At 43.2% G+C, this 25788-nt stretch overlaps 1 protein-coding gene across 1 annotated transcript in view; it reads right to left on the reverse strand.

Annotated features, from left to right (window-relative positions):
* The window catches only part of bcas2 (BCAS2 pre-mRNA processing factor), a 42704-nt gene extending 22375 nt beyond the window's left edge, over positions 1 to 20329 (reverse strand). Inside the window, exons 1-4 of the mRNA XM_060845190.1 lie at positions 20194 to 20329; positions 12412 to 12504; positions 2816 to 2886; positions 803 to 964 (exon numbers count right to left, since the gene is read on the reverse strand). Of these exons, the coding sequence (XP_060701173.1) occupies positions 803 to 964; positions 2816 to 2886; positions 12412 to 12504; positions 20194 to 20286 (419 nt within the window). The 5' untranslated portion in view covers positions 20287 to 20329. The remainder of the gene's footprint in view (positions 1 to 802; positions 965 to 2815; positions 2887 to 12411; positions 12505 to 20193) is intronic.
* Positions 20330 to 25788: the final 5459 nt, after the last annotated feature.

A 25788-nucleotide genomic window follows, 5' to 3' on the forward strand; every position in this document is an offset into this window, starting at 1 on the left:
CAAATTCCCCTTCAAGTCGCACCTCATTCTTGTTTGGAAATATACTGTTCGTCCTTCAAAGTCACTGTGCTATAATTTACACAACAGCACAGTCAGAACTTTCATCATGTGGAATGACATGGCTCAAGATAGTTCACTATAATCTTTAAGGGCAACCAGTTGTTCACAGTAAAAACCAAGCTTAGTATCACAATGTCTAAATCCTCATTTAAATAAAAACCCTGTTCTGTTATAAGCTATGTAATATGATGCTTAGACAGTGACAATTGTTTGGGTAAATATATCACCCTGTAAACTCTGTAGCTGTACAGACTATAAAGTGTCAGGTTGGAAGCCTGATCTATCCTGAGTTAAGCTGAGCTAGCCAGGTTTCTGGACTACAACAGTATCATTTCTGAAACTCAGTAAGGGTTGAGAGAGAAAAGTATAACCAGCTTATGTTTCTGATAACAGTTACACTGTGCCTGTAAAACTATTAGTAAGGAGAGTATATGGTGTTCTGAGTGACATTCAATCTCACAAATGGTCATTTCGGTATATTAGGAGGGAACCAATGGAACTAAACCAGAATAAAATTAGTATCCTAGGAAATACAGTAGAAAGGATGAAGCAAATAATCCACAAGCAATGTGGATAGATACCAAAGAAAATACATGTGCACGGTTGTGGAGCCAAATAAGGGAGTGGGCAATATTAGGCAGTTGCTTCAGAGGTCAAATAATTTTATACAATTTTACAATATATATGTCTGTACAAAACAAATGTGCAACAAAAGCTACTTGTAAAGAACAAATCAACATACTCATTATAGACTTTCCATGCATTTGATCCATGCTGTGACATTAGTTCCAAGTTTTCAATTCTCACTGCCTGATGTTCTAGCTGAGCCATGGAGTTGTTCACAGACTCTTGCCATGCAGTGATGTCATTCTTCTGTCCTGAGGATGGGGCAGGCAGCTCATATCTGAAAAACGATAAAACACAGGTTCTTCACTTACCCGTTCATCACCTGAAGATGCACACACAAGCCCCCAAACACTTCCATTTGCTGCTACCAACAATCTGCTCACTCACACAAGTAGCTCTTCTTTCTGGAATTCTTGAAATCATAGTTGGATGTTCGTCTAAAGCAATCTATGAGGTGTAAGAAACTAACTTTGTGCAAAATTGGCTGTCATGGTCTAACCTAGCTCTAAAGTGAGGTGCTCTCATTCAGAAAGACTAACTCTGTTTCAATCCACCAGCTCCTGATTCAAACTGCAGTTATATTACAACCACAGCAGGAAAGCACCAACTCTTATACATCTGTTCTCTTCAAAAGAAAACTCTAATCTAGGGTGTTTAACAGAAGGTGGCACCAAAGCTGAAATGATGCTATTCTCTTCCGACTACCCCACGTACATACAAGCTTCAGCAGAGGTCAACAGTTCCCTATTATCTTGCGATTTTCAGCATAGAATTCAGCAATAGCAGGCATCATTGAAAAATATTACAGTTAATGAGAGTTTAGATAGGGTGCAGTGGAGGTTTAGGAAAATGTTAACAGTGATGAAGCACTACAGTTATTGGGAAACAGCACGAAAAGGTAGGATCATCTCCTAAGAAGAAAGGAAGGACAGGGGAGATTAAGCGTATAAAATCACAAAAAGGTTTGATAAACTAAACAGAACTGTTTCAATTGGAAGAAAGGCAAATAACGAGAGGATAAAGGTTCAAACTAAGTAACCAAAATGTTCAAACTAAGTAACCAAAGAGTTAGGAGGTAATATATGACTTAAGATACAGTGAACAGGATCATGGCGATGACATGCAGGGCACTACCTAAAGGGTGTCTGAAGCTTAATTAGACCTGCCATATAAACATCCTGGCTCTAAGAAAAGGTCAAAGACTGGAAATTCTGCAACAAGTAATTTGTCTCCTAATTCACCAAAGCACGTCCATTATTCACAAAACAAAAGTCAGGATTGAGATGGAATACTCTCCAATTCCCTGGATGAATGCAGTCGCAACAACATTTAAGATGACCAATACCATTTTTTAAAAAATGAGTTCACTTGATCAGCACCACATCCACTATCATAAACATTTGTTTGCCTCCACTGAGCCTCAGTGGTGGAGGAATGTGCACATATACAAATGCACCGCAGGAAGTGTCCTCTGAAAGCAGCGTCCAAAGCTGTGACCTCTACCACCAAGAAGGTTAAGAACAACAGTTGCATGAAAACACCACCTCCTACAAGTTTCCTTCAAAGATACACAACTCTAACTTGAAAATATGTCATTATTTCTTTGCTATCAATAGCTCAAAAAACTTGAAGCTCTTTTCCTAAGAGAACTGTAGTCATGCCTAAACCATACAGACTGCAGCAGTTCAAGAAGATGGTACACCATTAACCTAAGTGCAATTAGCGATTGCCAGTGACAATGACACTGCGTGGAAAAAAAATTAAAAGCTGATTCAAAAATACCTTTCACAAAAAGAATCTGGAAATATACATTCAGCATAGGAAGTATTATGGAGAAAAAAACAGAAGAATGGAACCACTGAATAGCTTTTTGAACAAGCTGGTGTGGGTTCAGCAATGTCCTACTTCTGTTTGAAGTTTCCACCAGCCTTTTCACCAATTCTTAGTGTGACTGATTCAGGCAAAGTACACGTTCCACAGCTTCTTCCAATTAGCTACCAATCTTAAGAGAATGAATTACAGCAACTAATTTTTAAAGGCTAAGTCACTGATATTATATTTCACACATTCCAGGAAGACTGTTGCTACCCCCTTTATTTACATTTTCGTGGCAAACCTGCAGACTCACCTTTTCATACTGAGTAGCTCCATTGGTTGGCGAGCTGCCAATCGCTCAAATTCATTCCTCATGATCTCAGTCTGTAAGAAGTTAAACAAAAATCCATTAGCCTTTAAGACACGCATAATCATCGCACTGAGAGCGCAGCATTTTCCTGTGGTGCAGAATCAATGAATCATACATGATTGAAAAAGATAAATGAACCCTTTACATACTTCCTGTAGAGCAGTTGTTGTACTGCACTACACTGCTAGTTATTTTGTAAAGACTGAACTTAGCAAAATAGCAAGACAACTGTTAACAGGGTTCTGGCTTGGTTCATTGTTGTGAATATGGTTGCTGCAGGATCTAAAACAATTTACAAGAACACCTAGGGGAAGGTCTGGAGAACTTTCTGTTCCTGACAGGGAGTTACAGGTCTGGAACACAAAGCCTGAAATGATGGTGGAAGCTGCTTCATTAGTATTTGCAAAAGAAAACTGAGATATGTACCAAAACTGAAAAAGAAATGACAAGTCTATGGGCAAAGAGGGAGCATAGGACTAATAGAATAGCTCTTTCAAAAAGGTGGCAAGGCACAATGGATCAATTGACTTCCAAGTGGGCGGCAAGATGCCATGATCACAGTTTGATATGGTTATACTATACTTCAAATCTGAAAAATGACTAAATCACACAATCACTATTCTCTCAATGCAACTACAAACCAACAATAGATCCCACTTGCTAGCATCACCCACTCAGAATAAAATAAAATTCTTTTCACTGAGTCACTTCATATGAAGGGATTTGCGGCAAGTTTTACCCTGCCAATATGAAGCAGCAACATTCACTGGCTCCAGCTCTGTAAGTCAAAATGCAGCAAGTAAAGACATGATACTGTAAAATATAAAGTGAATACATGAGCTTACTGGAAATCATATTTCCAAAAATGACAAAACTGCAAAGCGAAAGAAAATCAAAGAAGTGTCTTCAAAAGCAAAAAGTTCAACATTGTGTGTAGAATTATATTTTCTACATCTGCATGAATGGGAGAATAACATCCTCGTGCATCTTCAACATGGAAAGTAAATGGATCAGTCAAATGTCTCAAACGTTAACAACTTTTATATAGTGTGTTGACTAGCTCAAATTGCCCAATCATCAAAAGATTAATCACCAGAAACCAACTTCTTAACCTATATATAAAAAAACTCTTCAACAACCAGTAACTCTGCCATCCACCTCACTATGAATTCTCACCTCCAACTAGCTGAGCATGTCTGCTGGTGCTTAGACCATAGTTTTTTGGCAGCACAGTTAGGCAGACCACTCTGGTTATTCAGTGCATCTCAGTCTTCAGCAGCAAACTATTTAATTGTGGCCTCAATTCTCTACGACTGGAACAAACCCTCAAGGAAAAAGTTATCCTCCTCAGCTGGAACTGCATTTTCACTTGAGCAATGAAAACAACAGGTGGCAAGTTCTATTGCAATGATGTGTGCTTCAATATTGGTATTAAGGGACAGTATTGTTTCAATTCATCAGATCACACCATACTGCACTGTGATAGTTAAGCACAGTATTACTGCAGGACCATCTGCAGTCATCTTATGATATACATGTTAAGTTAAATAAATGTACTTCTTAAAGTCTTTGGGGGAGGGGGAGAAAGAAAATCTGCACATTAATAAAATGGCTATACTCTGTTGCTAATGATCATTCTTTGAAGACGTCAACACCAGTGTGCTTATGTCTGGTGATGTTTGGCCCACCATATTTCTCATGGATCTTACATTTGTTATTTTGAGAGTAGAATTGCCCTGCCATTTACAGAAGAAGAAGAAGAAGAAGATCCTAACTGTTCTATCACCATTTAAAAGAAAGAAAATCCGATTTAGGTGAAAAACTGCTCCTGTACCTGGTGGCACAACAAGAGAATACATTCTAGGCCCTACTTTAATGTTGGACGAGGGGGAAAAAGATACAAATTCTGCTGCCATACTTCAGAAACCGGGCCACAAAAAAATTAAAACTCACATTCCAGGACAGAAATGAAGGAATGCTGCACCATTGGAGGTGCTACCTTTCAGATATCACAGTAAATTGGAGCCTACCAGCCTGTCAGGTGAATATAAATGATTCCATGGCCTTTGTGTGAAGAGGAGCAGCGTGTTACCTATTGTGCCCTAGTCAACACTACTTACATATCAAGATCACATACAGATTACTTGATCTCTAAGATAGGAGTGATTGCTTGTAAGGAGTTTTCAGTCTTTCTGTATCTATGCACCTTTACAGGAGATATTGAAGATTGTTCTTGCATTGTTACACCAGTGAGCCAGAGCACCTTCCATTGTCAAGCCTTAGGCCTTAAATTGCTGTGTTCTGCTGGGCTCTGAAACTTCTAACTATTAGTACCCACAACAACTTGGGGCCTCATGACCTGTAAGTTTCAAACAAGCAGCAGAGTCAGGCTCCAGGCAAGCTGAGTCGAGGTTATGCTGCTGGAAAAGTACAGGTCAGGCAGCATCCGAGGAGTTGGAGAATCGACTTTGAGCATAAGCCCTTCATCAGGAATTGATCTGATCTCTAGCATCTGCAGTTCTCCTGCTCATCAGATGCTGCCTGATCTGCTGTGCTTTTCCAGTACCACACTCTCGACTCTGATCTCCAGCACCTCCAGTCCTCACTTTCTACATCCAGGCAAGCTGAAAGGCAAGCAGTCTCAGGATCCAATATGCTTCAGGCTACGAAACAAATCAAAGCACTTTTCAATAGAAAACATTTCGTGAGGAAAACATCAGAGGTTCAAATCAGTAGTTAACCCTCTAATTAGAGTCCAGGCCTTTTGTTTTACCAGTCAAGGACAACAACAGTCAGAACTGGTGGATCTCAGATTTCAGTGGATCTTTAAACTAAATGAATGTGGATCACCTTCCCATTGTCATTGTAACATCCTCAGCCATACTGTAATATCTGCTATGATGAAAGTATACGAAACATGGGTTCTAAAGTAGGTGATGGCTTTTTGCTCTTCAGTTCTGGGAAGGTGACTTTTCAAGGGTCAGAAGATAGCTTTTTTTAAGCAGTGAGTCATAGCATTTCAAAGAAATCATGTGACTTAAGACAAGACAAACTACATGGTTAAATAGTTGATGAAATTTTTTTAAGTTGAATTCTCATGACGTGGAGTAACTAATCCAAATGCCAGATTAGCAGCTGGCAAATGCAGACTTGGCTGGTAATGCTTACTGGTCATAACAGGCCTGAGGAATATTTTTCATAGGTGACATCACTGTACCCAATGATGCCACTGCCAGCATCATTGTACATAGGCTGCCTCACCTTTCTTTCATGATAACTGGCTTTTAAAAGTGACAATCAATGCTCTGGCTGTTTCACCTCATACTCCAGCCTGGTTCCTCGTGTTCAGACAATCTAGCATGGGAAAGAAATTGGCCATTCAGCAGGTAATCACAGGGGGTGTGCATTTAAGGTGAGCGGGGCAAGTTCAAAAGAGGTATGAAATATGTTCTTTTTACTCAGAGTGGTAAGAGTGTGGAACACATTGCCAGGGGAGTGATGGAGGCAGATACATTAGAGGCATTTAAGGCACTTCTAGATAAACATATGGATTTGCAAGAAGTGGAGAGATATGGACCATGGGCATTCAGAAGAGATTAGTTTAATTTGGTGTCATGTTCGGCAGAATATCGTGGGCCAAAGGGCCCATTCCTGTGTTGTCAGGATCGTGCTATGTGATTATATTGGTACTGCCATTTTTGTGACAGACAATTGCTGCTGCCACCCCATTGCTGGACAGTCACGTTTCACCGTAGCACTGTGTTCCTGCCAGTGCATGCTTATTGCTCCACCTGGTGGATGTGCTCACAATAAAGGCAATCTTTAAGATCAGGGAAAGAAAGACAGGTCACAGTCCATAAAACCAGGCGTTCAGTTCATACTATAAGATAGAGTCACAGAGATGTACAGTACAGGAATAGACCCTTCAGTCCAACTCATCCATTCCAATCAGATATCCTAATATAATCTAGTCCTATTTGCCAGCACTTGGCCCAGGTCTCTCTAAACCCTTCCCACGATTCATATGCCCATCCAGATGCCTTCTAATATGTTGTAATTGTACTAGTCCCTACCACTTCCTCTGGCAGCTCATCCCATACACTCACTGACCTCTGCATGAAAAACGTTGCCCCTTAGGTCCATTTTTCATCTTTCCCTTCTCACCTTAAACAAATAGGAAGGGAATTCTCCAATTTCAAATAACCTCCATCGCCATCCCCCAACTCTCTTCCCAGCCCCTCCCTCTCCTTTCCACTCTTCCCAGCCACCTACCAGATTCATTCCACCCATTGACCAACCAGATTGTACCCTCTGCCTGTTTTAACCTATTCCCACTTCACCACCCTGTTTATCTGCAGCTCTCCCTACACCCACCCTGAGTCCCGAGGAAGGGCAAAACGTCGACTTTTCCACCTCATGGCTGATCATTGAAAACTCCTACTTGAAAACACAATGTTTTGACTTAAGCCACTTTCTGTGGTAGTGACTGCCACAAGTTCACTAGTTTCTAGAATTTCACATCCGTCTTGAAAGATTTACCCCTTATTTTTAAATTATGACCCCTAGTTCTGGACTCGCCCACCTTCAGGAACATCCTTTCTACATATAAATGGCTGTTCTGTTAGAATTTTATTGGTTTCCAAGAGACTCAAATACACCCCCACTCCCATTGTTCTGAAATTCAGTGAATACAATCTTAACAGATTCAATCTCTCCTCATATGTTAGTCCTACCATCCTAGGAATCAATGTAGTAAACCTTTGCTGGACTGCCTCTACAATAAAACAGTCTTTCTCAGATAAGGAGATCAAAACTGTACACAACATTCAGGTATGACCTCGTGAATGCCTTGTACACTTTCAACAAGACATTCTTGTTCGTATACTTTAACCTTCTCGCTATCAAGGCCAAAATACAGTTTACCTTCATTACTGCCTGCTGCATCTGCACGTTTACTTTCACCAACTGGTGCAGGAGGATATCCTGGTCACACTGAGTATTCCCCTCTCTCAATTCACAGCCACTGAAACAATAATCTGCCTTCCTACTTTTGCTATCAAAGTGGACAATCTCACATCTCTCCACATTGTACTGCATCATTTACGATGCATTTGCTCACTCACTCAATCTGTCCAAATCACACTGCAACATCTCTGTATCATCCTTGACACAAAGAACTCTAGAAGAGTTGGCTTCATCTGAAAATTTTGAGATTATATTTAGATTCCCCCATCTAAAATCAGAAACATACATTGTGGATAGCTGTCTAAGTACTGATTCTCCAAGCTACCCCACTCATCACTGCTTGCTATTCAGAAAAAAACCCCGTTATGCACACTCTGTTTCCTGTCAGCCAACCAATTTTCTATCCATTTCAATGTGTTACCTCAAAACTCATACATTTTATTTCACATATTAATCACTTGTGTGGGACTATGAGATTTATTTGGAGTTGCAGACAACCACTGGCTCCCTGATCACTTCTTCTAGTTACATCTCGAAGAATTTCAATCGATTTGTCAAGCACGATTTCCCTTTTGTACCTCCATGCTGTGCTGATACTCCCACTGCTCTCTAATTGTTCTTGATAATCATCTCTAGCATCTTCTCCATAGAGTCATAGAGATGTCAGGCCCACTTGCCTATAATTTTGTGTTTTCTCTCTACTTCCCTTTTTAAAATAGTGGTGTTACATTTGCTACCCTCCAATCTTTAGGAACTGTTCCAGAGTCTAAAGAATCTTGGAAGATATCCTCCTACGCATCCACTATTTTGAAGGCCACTTCCTTATGTACTCTGGAATATGAATAATCAGGCTCTGGGGATTTATCAGCCCTCAGCCCCATCAATTTCTCCAAAAACATTTTTCAACTAATACAGATGTGCTTCAGTTTCTTTCTCTCACTATACCAACTTCACTATCATAATTTCTGGTACATTATTTATGTCCTCCTATAAGGAGACAGAAGTCAAGTATGAATTGAGCTCATCAGCCATTTCTTTGTTCTTTATGATAAATTCTTCAGTTTCTGACTTTAAGGAACCTGCATTAGCTTTCACCATCTTTTCCATTTTTCATACCGACAAAAACTTATACAGTCAGCTCTTGCGCTCCCCACAAACTTAGTCTCTATTTTCCCCTTCTGAACAATCACTTCTTAATTGAAAGACAAATTAAACATTAGAGGCCTTCTGTTACTGACTACCATAGTAATCAAATCTCAAAAGTGAACACTGCAATCTATCAAGTCAGATTTCCCTCTGGATTCTGGCTTTCTAGCACTACCACCAGCTGGGATTACAACACAACTTTGGGAACTGGGCCAACTGAATCTTTATCCCTTACTTCACTGTGGCAGATTACTTGAAGATGCTGGGAATATGGTTCAGATGGACCAGGGTGTGCACAAAAGCGTATCATGACAATGAGGCAGACATTGGGCTTACGGGAATACTGCTCCCTCTCCACTGCAGGGTAAAAATCTGGTAATCTGGTGGGAGGTACTTGACAGTATTGGCACACGTGGTTCAGGTTTGTTCTATTGCCCAAGCCTATGCCTTTGCAGTCACCCAAGCCATCTTCCACTTAATCTGGAGTTCAAAGATGGACTGAGTCCGCAGGGATACAATGTACAAAACTCTGGATGGATGGGTGGGTGTGTGAGTTTAAGGTACCCAATGCCGCCTTCATCTTGATAGCCACTGTGTAGCTGCAACAAGCTGTGTGTACACCCTTGGCACCCAGACAACAAGTATCACAATGTACTGAGGTTCTACCTGTCCCTAGTGTTGCACGGAATGGATTTGGCCTCGTTACTATGGGATGCTCTGAACACTTAGACTATTCTGTATCATCTGACCCTTGTAGAAAAACTTACAAAGGAAAACACCTTTGAGCACATCCATCAGGCAGTGGTCAGCACGTAATGTGCTGGAGCCCATGCGAGGAAAGGGAGGCTTGATCCCTTTAGGTGGTTCCCTGAGGAGACTGTCAAAGCCATTTGGCCAAATGCCTCAACACCAAACCTTGCCAATGAGAATCAAGGGGTAGTATGGCAGATGGTGAGATCTGTCATCATATCCTTCAGGGAATCCATGCACCATCATGAGCTGCCCTCAAAGCGCTGTACTGGAGAAGAGCCAGTCAAACATCTCTTTCTAGAACATACCTTTGCAAAGGAAGGCTGGAGAAAGAAGCAATAGTTCTTGTTCAGGTTCAGCCCAAGCAGCTCCATAATGCAGGAGTCTGTGCTCGATAGTTCGTTTCCAGGACACATACCAAGATAAACAATTACTGTACCAGGAGGACCATCAATTCAGTGAATGATACTCTTTGGTCTGCCCGAAACTTGTTGGTCTTCCAGCATAAATAGGTGAACCTGACCAAGTGTTGCAGACTGGCACATTCAAAGGTCCAAGACTAATGGCTGAGGGACGCAGGGCAACTGCCACCAAAGTAGTAAGGAAAGGCCACCATCTAAAATCTTCCAAAATATAATGAGGGTCTGTTCAGTTGTCAGACTCCTAAATGCCTCAAAATGAATCTAAATGGTTTCCTGCATGAGAAGAAAATGCCTGTTTTTACAACATACAGGTAGCTCTGAAAATTGTCAAAGTTTAATGTGTAGTTGTTTTTTTTTTCCTTTGTAAAGACTGTACACAACTGTTTTTGGAACTTTGTACATATTTGCAGTATGTTTATGAATAAATACTATTCTTTCAATAAAAACAATTGCAACATCCAATTTGTTGCCTGGCTGCCTGGACCAAACTACAGATTCTGCAGAATTTACTCAACAGCATGGACATGATCAAAGTACATTTCCAAAGGAAACCGTTAGATGTGCCTCGCCCTCTCCAACAGGAGGCATCGCGACCATCTTCATGTGGAGAAATTAGTTAAGGAGAATAAGGGAATGTGTGTGTGAATTATGCAAGCACAGACGAGATTAGATGACAGGTGGTTTTCATTTCATACAAGGCCATTAACATTTGGAAGCAGTTGCCAGCTCAAGCAATGAACTTGTGGCAAATATTCAAAAGGGAGCTAGACAAGTTCTGGAACGAGGTTAATATTACGGCAAATAAAAAAGATAGTTGTGATATTAAAAGGAGAAGAACTTATCAGAAATTTGTGTCTAGATTAGCATTATTATTTGTTTGTTTAAAGCCTGATCTTGCTCCCTTTCAGTTCACGTACATTAGTTGATGGAAGATGGAGGGAAATGATAATGTTGCAATGAGCTGATCTTTTCAAATACTTGTGTAACTGCTTTGGTGCAATCTATTATTTGCATTTTAGTGAGTTTTGTTACAGTCAAAACTAAACAGTTCCCTGTGGCACTCCTGCTCAAGGATGACTTATTTTGCCGTAGACTGCTACCGATTGTACTTCAACTTCTTATATTTCAATCAGAAAGTCCCTTTTGGGAATAGAAATTCCACATCAGTGCAGTCTTTCTTCTTTGAAGGTGCAGGTTTTGAAGTTCCTAGAGTCCGTGGTCAGTTGTTGAGACAAACAGGTTGGAGCAGCTGAATACTTACCAGCCCTTCCAGGCCCTGCATGACATATCTAACTGGGAGACCTGCACTGTTAGGAAGGTATTGGAGTGAGCAACTTGTTTTGAGAAAAGGCTCCAGAGAAAAGGCTAAGCAACAGTGGGTGATTCGCTCCTTCTCCCCATGTGATGCACTGACATCGTGCCAACTCCATGTAGTTTGGAAAAAGGCATGTCCTCCTCAGAGACCTCCAACGCAGAAGGAAAATCAAAACTGTGGCTTCGATGATAATCAATGACACTTAGGACAAATCCACCAGCCCACTCCTGGGCCACTGTGTATGTCCTTTCATTTGGGAAAAATACAAAAGGAAAAACTGACCATAAACATCTTAACTGTTTCATTTCCTTTTGCTCATACCTTCAAAGGATAAATGAATTCAAACAAAGATGGAAACATGTATTATAGATTGCATGGACTTTAATCTCACCATTAGACATTTTCACCCACGTAGTTACTAGAATTGACTCCCACATCTCCAGGTTAGAACAATATTGCAACCCCTATAATAGCCTAACTTCACCCCAGGCAACAATTGAGATTATAAGACTATATTTTAAACTGCTGTGCTTGCAATTATGTTTTACTTCATCGCCTCCCTAGATGATGGAGGAAGGAATCTTAAAATGGGTCAATTGGTAAATGCACTGCACACATTCATACTGCCCAAAAAAAGGTCTCAGGTCAGTTCTGACTTAAGCAGGTTAACACTTGAACAAATGTGTTTGTACAGCAGGACTGACCAGAGAATGTGCATTCCTCATTTTGAATAGAGTATGCAGCATTCACAAACAATAAATGGCCACTTGGATAAAATACCAAACATTGCCAACAGCTTGCAGTTCACATTCTTGCACTCTTATTTTTGTGTACATTAACATCTGCACAACATTCTCTGACAGCTTTTTACCTTATTAGAAAATGCAATGTTGGTATCACAAAGCTCAAATATCAAGTGAATACGTGCAATAAAGACTCACTTCAAATGCTGAATAGTCAGGTGTAGGCAAATAGCTCAGATAGTTTTTTGTAGGTCGATAACGTCTAGTCTCTTCCTCTACCAGCGCAGCTGCCTGAAAAACATGGAATTAATGTGAGAACATAAATATTATATGGCCCTCCACCCATCCTTGCACAAATGCTTTAAAGCATATCAGAATGGAAGTCACAAAATCTACCCAGTGCTAGATGCAAAGAACATACCAAACTTTTGTAGAGCATAAATCTCTGTCACTCGTACCAAACTCAAAGTCTAGAAAGTTGAAAACTAAAGAGAAATGCGGTTCAATTTGGGTTTAGATTATGTAGAATGTTTAGTGCAATTAGTTTTAATCAAACAGTACATTTAGGATTCTTGAGTATATTACATTTGCAAGTTAAATAAATTGTGCTTAACTATTCTATATTGGAATTTTTTATCCTTGGAATTTTACATTGTTTCCTTTGTAGTTGATAATGCATTCCGTTTCTTATAATAGAAGAAAGTGAGGATTGCAGATGCTTGAGATCAGAGCTGAAAATGTGTTGCTGGAAAAACGCAGCATGTCAGGCAGCATCCAAGGAACAGGAGAATCGACGTTTCGGGCATGAGTCCTTCTTCAAGAATGAGGAGGGTGTGCCAGGCAGGCTAAGAAAAAAGGCAGGGAGGAGGAGCGTTGGAAATGCGATAGGTTGAAGGAGGTTAAGGTGAGGGTGATAAGGTGAAGGTGATAGGCCGGAGTGGGGGTGGGGACAGAGAGGTCAGGAAGAGGATTGCAGGTTAGGAAGGTGATGCTGAGTTCGAGGATTGGGACTGAGACAAGGTGGGGGGGGGGGGGGGGGGGGGGAAATGAGGAAACTGGAGAAATCTGTGACCTCCTCTATATTGGGGGGACAGGCTGCCTACTTTGGAACGTTTCAGAGAACACCTCTGGGACACATGGACCAACCAACCCAACCATCCCGTGGCTCAACACTTCAACTCCCCCACGGACATGCAGGTCCTTGGACTCCTCCATTGCCGGACCATAGCAACACGACACCTGGAGGAGGGGCACCTCATCTTCTGCCTAGGAACCCTCCAACCACAAGGGATGAACTCAGATTTCTCCAGTTTCCTCATTTCCCCTCCCCCCACCTTGTCTCAGTCCCAACCCTCAAACTCAGCACCACCCTCCTAACCTGCAATCCTCTTCCTGATCTTTCTGCCCCCGCCCCGTCCTATCACCCTCATCTTAACCTCCTTCAACCTATCGCATTTCCCACGCCCCTCCCCCAAGTCCCTCCTCCCTACATTTTATCTTAGCCTGCTTGGCACACCCTCCTCATTCCTGAAGAAGGGCTCATGCCCGAAACGTCGATTCTCCTGCTCCTTGGATGCTGCCTGACCTGCTGCAATTTTCAAACAACACATTTTCAGCTCATTTCTTATAACAGACCTGAATGCATTGGAGTTAGATTGAATTCATCTTAAAAAGAACTAGCCACAATGAAATCAGAAAGAGATCCCTTCACTGCAAAGCGTTAATATATGAGAGAGATGAGGAATGGATCAACTAAAGCATTTTTTTTTACATGCATAGGTGAAGCTACACTTAAATGGCATCACTTACAATTTTATTGAGGTTTTAATGATTTAGCGTCCACCATCTTGCTTTTTTAATCTGAGCACTTTATACATGAAAACAATGTTGCAAAAACTGACAAGTTAAAGAAATTGTGAATGTTGAGAACACTGCTATAGCTATTACCATCAAAACCGTGTCATCCACAGGTGTTTAAACAGCAAACTTACTGATTTCATCCTTGCAGCGCGGAAAACTTAGTCCTATTTGCACTTAACGTCCTTATTAGCTGGCTTCATATCAATTTTGTAGGCTTTGAGGTTTGGTCATACTTTTTCCTTAAGCTACTGTTTCTTGCTGACTAAATTTTCCATTAACCTACTTACAGCTTTGAGCATTTTCCTGAGTCTTTGCTTTTCATGCCATCTGATTGCTATTGGTACTGAACTTTGATATTGTTTTATACAGATGTGTTGGTTATACAAGTGGAAAACAAACTCCAGCACAAGTCCCAACAAGATACCAATTCCACATCATACAAACCTAAAAAACAGTTTTGTACAGTCAGTTCTTCTAGAAGTCGACGGTTGCATTCTTGTGCAACACATTATAGAAAATCACGCTTTGGGCCAACACGTTTTAAAAGTTTGCGCTGTAAAAACAGCGTCACCAATTCGTCAAGTACATTACAGCAAATTCGCTTTGACGAAATGCATGTTACAGAATGACCTGCTTCCTGATAAAAAGACAAAGAAAATTAAGATGTTTTGATCAGTTTATGCAAAGTCTGGGTTTTGGAGAAAGGACAGACCATGACACTGAATAGATTCCAGTTTTCAATACAGCAAAAGACAAATTGGAGTTGAAGATCAAAAGGAACGACACAATTTCTGCATAGCAAGGCTGCAGGGAGAAGGAAGCATGTGCAGGCAGAGCACTTGAAGTTAAAGTGCTACACTTGACATAAACAGATCAACGATGACCAACAGAAGGTGGAAAAAACAGAAATACAATATTAGCATTGGAATGTTGGCAAGTAGAAGTAAAGATATCACTGCTTGCCAAGCTTTGTTTATTGAATAAGGATCACTATGTAAACAAGAACAGCATTCAAGTCTTGGATGTTTTCGAAAGTAATAAAGTTAGCGAACTGAAAACAATTGATAAATAAAGAGGAAGAAAAACAAAGCTTTTAGGAGACAGATTTTAAAAGAGATGAAGTTAAATTTAATAGTCAAGGCAATGCCAAGGCCAGTGATATCATCTGCTGAAAAATGCCAAAAAGCTAGAAATATGAAAGCTAAAAGATAGCACAACAAATGATTTACTTGTGACAAAGAAATTCAATTTACATAAACGAAAGACAAAACTCTTAACACTCCAAAGCAAGAGACAACTATTTATTAGATGACATAAGGCTAGTAGTGAGAAAGTAGCATAGCTCGAAAATCAGGAAGCAGAATCAGTATGTGTAGAGATTGAGAATAGTAAATGTCAGATGTTAGGTAAATCCTCCTGCTTAATTTAAAACCAGCAACACAGAAAAGATTTATCCTGTGCAGTAATCTGCAAAAATTCGAATGGCCAAGAACTATGTGAAGTAAAAATTAACAACTTTATTTCTTAAAATATAACTGAGAATAATAAACTCATAACTATTTACAGCTTCTTTCTCTAACATATCTTTTACCTTCCTTTCAATAATACTATTCTGAAAAAACTCTCAATTAAGAGTTACAGAAAAATCCAAATTTTAAAACCAGCCAGCTGTCAAATCTTCTATTTATTTTCTTTGGTAGACTGGCTCACCAGGTCAGCGTTGAGGTTTTTCTCTGTGCAAATTCCTTTTCTAGACAGGTACCTCACAGACAGCTCTGACTGTCTACAGCTGGTGGCAGTTCTCCTCCCTAACTGTTAAATTGTCCCCGGTCTTATACCCTAAAGCATTGGATTCTGTCATTGGCTTTTAAGATTGTCAATGTACTCAATTCAAACTTGATTGGAATTTTGTATTTTTCAGGGTATAATTTAAACTGATTGGCCTAATTCGAATCAGTTTTGTCGTTTCCAGGTAAACAGCTACCCCACATGTTACATGGTGTCTTATTGAACACTTGGTGCTGTCACTGATACTGTTTAAGACAGTAAAAGCTAATAGTACACCCACATCTTCATAACACACAAAAAAATCTGTAGCAGTAGATTATTGGTTCCCTAACAATAGTTATATATATTTTTTTCAAATCAACCTGTTCAGAGATGTTATTACACACCTCTGGTGCAGATGAGACCGAACCTGGGCTTCTTGATCCAATGGTATGGACACTACCACTGCACCACAGGAGGACTCCCCAAAATTAGAGTCCATCGTTGTGCCATTGCTTATCTGCAATGCTGTCACTTGGGTACAAAGTAGGACAAAGAATTAAACAATGAATTATTGGAACCTGCAGCAAAAGCACCATAATAATTGTGGGGTATAGACCAGACTAATCAAATGGGCAAAAGTGGTTGGGAAGATGATTTTGTTTCAGGAAGCGAACATGAAAACATTCTACAATGTCTCTAGTATTATTCCACGGTGTAAAGATAGTTAGAAATAGTATTGTGCAACAGAATATCTATTGGCACTCCCAAAATGTGCATGTATAGCACCCCTGCTAGTACCGTCAACATCATTCATGTTTGCAATGCACTTTATAAAGTATGTGCAGAACCTTCCACAGTACACATGGAATGTGAACCTTTCTGGGTGTCAGGAGACACAGTTTCATAGAATAAAATCCCTACAGTGTGGAAACAGGCTATTTAGCCGAACAGGTCCACACCAACCCTCTGAAGAGTATCCCACCCAGACCCATCCCCCTACCCTATTACTTTATATTTCCCTGACTTCTACACCTAACCTGCACATCACGGAATACTTTCAGCAATTTAGTATGGCCAATTCATCTAGCTTGTACATCTTTAAACTGCGAGAGGAAACCAGAGCACCCGGAGGAAACCCACACAGGCATGGGGAGAACGTGCAAACTCCACACAGACAGTTGCCCAAGGCTGGAATCGAATCCAAGTCCCTGGCGCTGTGAGACAGCAGTGCTAACCACTGGACCACCATGCCACCCATGAATGAGGTAAGGTCAATTCATAAATTCATAGCAAAAGACAGCAAAGGTTACCTTAGAGTACAATGGGACCTTGATCAGGTGGACCAATGGGCAGAGGAGTGGCAAATAGAGTAGAATTTAGATAAATGCGAGGTCCTGCATTTTCTAAAGGCAAATTAGGGCAGGACTTATAAAGACCTAGGAGTGCAGGTTCATAGTTTCTTGAAGGTGGAGTTCCAGGTAGACAGGATAGTGAAAGCAGCATTTGGTATGCCTGCCTTTATTGGTCAGTGCATTGAGTATAGCAGTTGGGAGGTCATTGACCACAACACCTCTCAACTCTGCCACGGCAACCTCTGCAAGGCATGTCGGATCATTGACATGGATGCTACCATCACACTTGGGAATACCAAGCACCATGTACACGGGAAATATTTATGTGATTCAGCCAATGTTGTCTACCTCATACACTGCAGGCAAGGATGCCCCAGAATCTAGATTAATGCCCATATTGGTGAGATCATGCAGACAATATGGCAACGGATGAATGGACACCGCACAACAATTGCCAGACGAGAATGTTGCATTCCAGTCAGGGTACACTTCAGTGGTCGTTGGACATTCAGGGAAGCAGCCCTTGATGTATACAACAATGCAGAATTGCCAAGCAGAAATTGATAGCCAAGTTCCTTAACCATGATGATGGCCTCAACCGTGATCTTGGTTTCATGCTTGTTATAAGGTCTCTTAGTTTATACAGTTTTGGATTATTCATTATCTTGATTAGACCCTCAGCATGCAGCTCTTTCTTCTACCTATTATATTATTCAAGTTGCTTGGTTTGTCTCCAGCAACACATTTTTTATAGTTATCTATCTGCTTCAATTAAATGGATTATAGGTCATTCCTTTTTGGGAGGGACATGGCAGGTGGCAGAGGACGTGGTGCGGGGGGGGGGCAGCGGAGAGAGATGTGTGATGTGGAGGGGGGTGGGGGAGATGTGGATGGGAGGATGTGGCGCGGGGTGCGGATGTGGCGGGGGGGGCATGGCGGGGGGGTGGATGTGGTGGGGGGATGTGGTGGGAAGGGATGTGGTGTGGGGGGGGAGATGTGATGTGGGGAGTGGGATGTGGTGTTGGAGGGGGGAGATGTGGTGTTGGAGGGGGATGTGGTGTGGAGGGGGATGTGGTGTGGAGGGGGATGTGGTGTGGAGGGGGATGTGGTGTGGAGGGGGATGTGGTGTGGAGGGGGATGTGGTGTGGAGGGGGATGTGGTGTGGAGGGGGATGTGGTGTGGAGGGGGATGTGGTGTGGAGGGGGATGTGGTGTGGAGGGGGATGTGGTGTGGAGGGGGATGTGGTGTGGAGGGGGATGTGGTGTGGAGGGGGATGTGGTGTGGAGGGGGATGTGGCAGGGGTGATGTGGTGTTGGGGGGGGAGATGTGGTGTGGGGGGGGTGAGTTGTGGGGGGGAGATGAGTTGTGGGGGGGAGATGAGTTGTGGGGGGGGATGTGGTGTGGGGGGGGAATGTGGTGTGGGGGGGAGGATGTGATGGGGGGAGGATGTGATGGGGAGGATGCAGTGTGTGGGGGGGGAAGTGGTGTGGGGGGGGAAGTGGTGTGGGGGAGGATGTGGCGGGGAGGATGTGGTGTGGGGGAGGATGTGGTGTGGGCGGGGAGATGTGTGTGGGGGATGAGATGTGGTGTGGGGGGGGGAGATGTGGTGTGGGGGGGGGAGATGTGGTGTGGGGGGGGGAGATGTGGTGTGGGGGGGGGAGATGTGGTGTGGGGGGGGGAGATGTGGTGTGGGGGGGGGAGATGTGGTGTGGGGGGGGAGATGTGGTGTGGGGGGGGGGAGATGTGGTTTGGGGGGGATGTGGTGTGGGTGAGGGGGATGTGGTGTGGGGGGGAGATGTGGTGTGGGTGGGAATGTGGTGTGGGTGAGGGGGATGTGGTGTGGGGGGGATGTGGTGTGGGTGAGGGGGATGTGGTGTGTGGGGGGGGAGATGTGGTGTGGGGGGGGGATGTGGTGTGTGGGGGGGGAGATGTGGTGTGGGGGGGGATGTGGTGTGGGTGAGGGGGATGTGGTGTGGGGGGGAGATGTGGTGTGGGTGGGAATGTGGTGTGGGTGAGGGGGATGTGGTGTGGGGGGGATGTGGTGTGGGTGAGGGGGATGTGGTGTGCGGGAGGGGAGATGTGGTGTGGGGGGGAATGTGGTGTGGGGGGGAATGTGGTGTGGGTGGGAATGTGGTGTGGGTGAGGGGGATGTGGTGTGGGGGGGATGTGGTGTGGGTGAGGGGGATGTGGTGTGCGGGGGGGGGAGATGTGGTGTGGGGGGGAATGTGGTGTGGGGGGAATGTGGTGTGGGGGGGAATGTGGTGTGGGGGGGAATGTGGTGTGGGGGGAATGTGGTGTGGGGGGAATGTGGTGTGGGGGGGATGTGGTGTGGGTGAGGGGGATGTGGTGTGGGGGGGAATGTGGTGTGGGGGGGAATGTGGTGTGGGGGGGAATGTGGTGTGGGGGGGAGATGTGGTGTGGGGGGGAGATGTGGTGTGGGGGGGAATGTGGTGTGGGGGGGAATGTGGTGTGGGGGGGAATGTGGTGTGGGGGGGAGATGTGGTGTGGGGGGGAATGTGGTGTGGGTGAGGGGGATGTGGTGTGGGGGGGATGTGGTGTGGGTGAGGGGGATGTGGTGTGGGGGGGAATGTGGTGTGGGGGGGAATGTGGTGTGGGGGGGAATGTGGTGTGGGTGAGGGGGATGTGGTGTGGGGGGGATGTGGTGTGGGTGAGGGGGATGTGGTGTGGGGGGGAATGTGGTGTGGGTGAGGGGGATGTGGTGTGGGGGGGAATGTGGTGTGGGGGGGAATGTGGTGTGGGGGGGGAGATGTGGTGTGGGGGGGGGACTTGGCGGGGGTGGGTGATGTGGTTGTGGGGGGGGGGCTTGGTTGTGGGGGGGGGGGGGGGGTGATGGAAGGATCCGGTGCTCATTAACAGCTGATGGTGGAGAACACAGCCCTGAGGGCCACAAAGGACAACACTTCATCTTCGCTGTCGATCGGAGCTACCACCACAATTCCTCGCTGATCACCGGTATACCCCCGACCCAGGCACTCACCGCCTCTCGGACACCCGGCGCATCGTAACCCTGATCGAAATAAGGCAACGCATCCACCACCACGTCCCCGGCCACCGCCAGCGGGCCCGCCATCTTGAGCGACCTCGGCTCAACGCGCCTGCGCGCCCAGTGCTGTCATCCAACCGCCGCCTGCCTGACTGCGCCTGCGCTCCGCAACCTGCCGCCCTATCGGAGCATGCGCGCGCTCTACGAACTGTTGGTGCCACCTCCAGCAGTGAGCCACGTGCTCATGGGGTGTTGTTGGGAGTTTGTCCTCAGGTCAATCTTCCATGGCCAGCCTTTGCAGCAGCTCCCTCAGTATAAACGTGAAAACAAAAATCAAAAGTCAAACCTACCTATTTGTAAGGTACATTGCAGAAATTCATGAAGGCTCCTTAGACAGATTTGCCCAACCCACCACCAAAGACAAAACACAGCACATATACCACCTGCAAGTTCCCCTTCAAGCCAATTAACCATCCTGACTTGAAAATAAATCGCGATTTCTTGAGTGTCATTGGACCAAAATCCTTGATCTCCCTCCTAAATGGCATTGTAGGTTCGCCCACAGCATAGGGACAACAGTGGCTGAAGAATTTTATTGAATTTATTGTCACGTGTACCAAGGCACAGTGAAAATTTTGTTTTGCGAGCAATATAGGTAGACCACATAGTTAAATAGCACAAATAAGTAAATAATAGGTAAACAGCGGCTAAAACAAAAACACAGGTACAGGCGAATGCTAAGACTTTGTTAGTCCATTCAGTGTTCCAACAACAGTAGGATAGAAACTGTTTCAAAACCAGCTGGTGCATGTATTCAGGCTTCTGTGCCTTGTCCCCAATGGTAGAGGTTGTAGAAAAGCATTGCCCGGGTAGGATGGATCTTTGAGAATGTTGGCAGCCTTTCCTTGACAGCAGGCCTGGTAGATGGATTCCATAGATGGGAGGTTGTCCGAGTTGAGTTCACCACTCTCTGTAACCATGTCCGATCTTGAGTGGTACAGTTGCCATACCACCGATAACCCTGTCAAGGGTGATTCGGAATGGGAGATTAATGTTGGCCCAACCGGCGATGCCCATATCCCATGAATGAATAAAAATAAGTCCTGCATGTGGTGAGGCCATTCAGCTCTATCATGTTGGTGTAAGGACTTGTGATTATGCACAACCTTTCACCACTTAAGGACATCTCAAAATGTTTTAATAGCCAATGCTGTAATAACTAGAAGGTAAAACCAATTAGTGTTGATTTAGGAATAAACATTGGCCATGGAGAGCTTCCCTAAAAAGGTATTAAGGCGTTTGGATAGGTATCTGAACAGGAAGATTTTAGAGGGATATGGGCCAAATAAAATCATAGATTCATAGAGATGTACAGCATTGTGAGAAACAAAGCTCACTCACTTCAATAATTTCAGTCCGAGACAAGATCTGAATCAGTAGTGCCCTTTATTTCACACTTGCAAGTGGGTGTGATGTCCACAAGGCAGGGACAAAACACACTGAATTCAACAAATACTCGATATTTATATAATTTGGTTCCTTTTTTTTTCTTATTTCATTATTTCCCCCCCCCTGTTCACATCCTCCACTTCCCTAAGACCGGTACCCATTACTCCTGTTTATCTCTTGTCTTATCTGGCCTTGTCTGTGACAAAATGCTTATTCCTGTTCTCAAGGCCATTTGACCTCATCCTGCTGTGGGCACATCCTTGCCTTACCATTATTTACTCCCTTCATCTGTGCCGCCCTTCTCAGCGTCTTATCATTAAGACTGTTTTAATTGGAGTTTGTTCCTGTGTTTCTGTAAAAGTGGGAAACAGATGTTTATACAGGCATATTTAGTTTAACTGCCTGTCTTCACAGCATCGTATCTAGTGCCTGTATTTTTTACCATTGTTTTGCAGTCTCGTTTCTTTCTGCATACATTTTTAGCTAATACAAAAAAACAATTATGCATTTCCTCCACATAGTTCCCATTCTTGTTGACTTAGCTCCTGGCTGAAACAATTACATACTGATGTGATTTCATTCACCTTGTATCAGAAATTATAATTGCAGAATTGCAGAAGTAATATTAATTTACCTATATCCCACAGCATGGAAACAGACCCTTTATTCCAAGTCGTTCAGGCTGGCCAGATATCCTAACCTATTCTAATCCCTTTTGCCAGCACTTGACCCATATCCCTCTAAGGGAAAGGATATTCCCTCCTGAAGAAGGGCTCATGCCCGAAACGTCGATTCTCCTGCTCCTTTGATGCTGCCTGACCTGCTGCGCTTTTCCAGCAACACATTTTTCAGCCCATATCCTTCTAAACCCTTCCTATTCATGTACCCATCCAGATGCCTTTTAGATGTTGTAATTGTATCAGCCTCCACCACTTCCATAGAATGTGGCAGCTCATTCTATGCACGCACCACCCTCTGCGCGAAAAAGTTGCCCCCTACCGATCCTTATGGCACACTACAGGCCTCCAGTCTGAAAAGCAACCCTCCACCACCATCCTCTGTCTTCTACCTCCAAGCCAGTTCTGTATCCAAATGGGTAGTTCTCCCTGTATTCCATGTGATCTAACTTACTGGCAAATGGGACTAGAAACAGTTTAAGTAACCTGGTTAGCATGGATGAGTTGGACTGAAGGGTCTGCTTCTGTGCTGTATGAATCTAAGACTGTCTGACTGACAGGGTACCATGAGGAGACTGCTAAGAAGAAGGAGCCAACCCAATTTTGTAAATCTTTCAAAGGTTTCAGCACTTTATTCACCAAACTGTTGTAGAGCTGCTCAGAGGAATTTAGCACATTCAGAGGTCAGAACTGCTAGCCTGAAATTTAAATACTCTGAATCTAACCATGATGGCTTACAGCCTCTCTCTCTTTTTTTAACATAATATCGAACCTGAATGACCAACCTTTGTCTTCTTCATTAGGTTTAAGTGCCAGCTTGTGGGAAAAATGGGATTTTGGTCTAATGGTCTGGATGATTATTTAATGTTTTTTAAGAGTTTGTGTCTCTAACATTCTTGGAATTTTGTAAATTACCTTTCATTGTTAATAAATAGCTGGTCTAGTTATATGTAAAACAAACTGTGTCAGAAGTCTTTGAAATAGGTAGAACTCGGGGTCAGATGGACAGATGATGGACAGATCAATTGGGAGATGTTATTGTGATAACTTCACAAAACTTTCATCGCATGCTGCGACCCTGTGGTTCTCCACTTTGTGTTTGTGGTTAATCAGTGTTGTCCATGACAGGTACTAGGTGGCACAGCAACTGTCCATGCACAAAGTCAAAAGTTTTCAGTGCCATGTCACTGTGAAGCAGTGGAATGTCAGCTGCCAGGAACAAAGAAGACTCAGCCCATATCATCACACTGCAAGTTGGTGCTGTTTGGAACCAATACCTGAGCAGTTATTCAGGGCAAATTTAGCCCCAACCTGTGAATAGTAAAAAGGACAGCAATGACTGTGGTTGCAACGCAACTACAACATCAGGAGCACAACCAGTTAACCTGTGACTGCATTTTTGAGAGAATAGTACTACTTTTTTCAAAACTGCCTTACTCATGACCTATCATAGGGTCAGCAGTGCCTTGTGGTTATGTGGATTTAGTTCCAAGACAGCAAACCTCACCTACCCAAAAAAAAATTCAGCTGAATCCCCCTCCCCATGCAAACACTATGAAAGCTTCTACTTAATTCTGTATTTCTGCATGTGTGTTTGCCATTGACCATATATGAATAGTGGCATCTGTCGGCAGTTACTGAAGTCTCCTGGCCAGTTTATGCATGCATAGGTGGTCATATGGACTGACCTATTTTTGTTTGGCCCAATTATTCTGTTTTTAAAGTTGGTGTTTGAGATAGTGCCAAAACAAGAAATATAACCTTATATGAAAATTAGAGCTCAAATTTTCATGCGGGATGTCAGTAGTCTTTCTTGACAAAACATGATGGAAATCTGTAATTCTTTTCTCCAAAAGGACGTTGAAGCTGGGAGTCAGTTGAAAATGTCAAAGTTGAAACTGATCAATTTTTATTGGGTAAGTGTATCAATAGAGATGGAATCATGAAGTTGAGATACCGATCTGGTAAGATGAATGAAAAGTGGAACAGGCCGATAGTGATTGTAATGAGGTTAGCCAGGTGGGCCTCACAGGATGTGAGTTCTCTGATAGGGGCTGTTAATCTCGTCCAATCAGGGAGCCCTGGCTGACAGATACAAACAAATCCTGTCACTCCCAGATCTGGCTCTGAGGGAACTGGAGTAGTATCAAGGACTTTCCATGTATAAATAAAGCGTGACTTGGTGATGAGATACTGGTCTCTGTGGAGTTATTTCAGTGGTGATAGAGTGAAGCATACTCACAAAGAAATTCGCTCGCAACTGTCGTCTTTGAGTTGGGGTAAGCATTTCTGGCATCATCATGTTGTTTGGGAAGTTGAACTCGTTCAATCCTGCCATCAAAGATTGGGCTAGCATGTGGAAAGAATGCATTATTTTGTCTGGGCAAATGACACTGGGGAAATGAAAAACAATGAGTAATTCTCCTGACAGCTTGTGGATTTGCAGTTTTTTTCAGTTATTAGGAGCCTAACTTTCCCAGAGACACCAGATACTAAAACCTTTCAAGAGTTCATGGATTTGGTTAAGGAATGTTACGACCCTAAACCTTCTCTAACTCTGAGACGCAGTCTGTATGAGTTGGCAATTTGAGAACCAAAGAATCAGTATTGGAATTTTTGACGAGATTCAGATGACTGGCAGAGGTCTAGTGACTTAACCCTTAATGAGATGTTAAGAGAGAATTTGGTATGTGGGATTAATGATGTAACCATGCAAAACCGCCTGCTAGCTGAAACCCAACTGGACTCCAAACAGGCACTACAACTGGTTTTGTCATTAGAAAATGTGGCAAGTGGAGCTTATGAGCTACAAGGTATATTGATGGAAGTGGACACCCTCGCCAGGCTAACTGAGCTTGGAGGGATCCCACTTGAGTGAAGACAATAGCATAACCTCAAACAGGACATATCCTGAACAGAGGGACTCTAGGTCAGTCCCCAGTAAAATCCTGATATAAAGCCAAGCCGCAGCCAAATGGTTAAAACCTTCTGCAAGTTCTGGGCCGGCAAGCCATTGCAGTTGCTGCCAGCATGCAGCAAGAGTCCCACAGGACCTAAACTGAGTAAGACAACTCATAGAACATTTTCCAGTAGAGTGCATAATCCTGGAAAATCCACCTATATTTGGTTTGGAACAGTTAAGTTGCTTAGCAACATCCAAATCAGAACCAATCAAATAAGCGTCTAGTTAGATGGTCACCCGGTTCTAACGGATGTCAGGACTGGGTGGCTGTATCAGCGATTTTCAAGTCGATCTTTAATAAAATTCACTTTGGACTCCAACCCTCAAGTTTACACAAGAACTGGGCTAGTCTGAGAGTCTGTACTGGAGAACTTTTACAGATTAAGGATACAACTTCAATTCCAGTCTCTTAGGAGAAGTAGCTGGTTCAGTTACCACTGATTATAGTAAAAGACTCAGGTCTAAGCTTGATGGGTCGAAATTGGTTGAAAAAGATTGACC

This window comes from Hemiscyllium ocellatum, chromosome 26 (assembly GCF_020745735.1).
Source record: "Hemiscyllium ocellatum isolate sHemOce1 chromosome 26, sHemOce1.pat.X.cur, whole genome shotgun sequence".
In the NCBI taxonomy this organism is placed as follows: Eukaryota; Metazoa; Chordata; class Chondrichthyes; order Orectolobiformes; family Hemiscylliidae; genus Hemiscyllium; species Hemiscyllium ocellatum.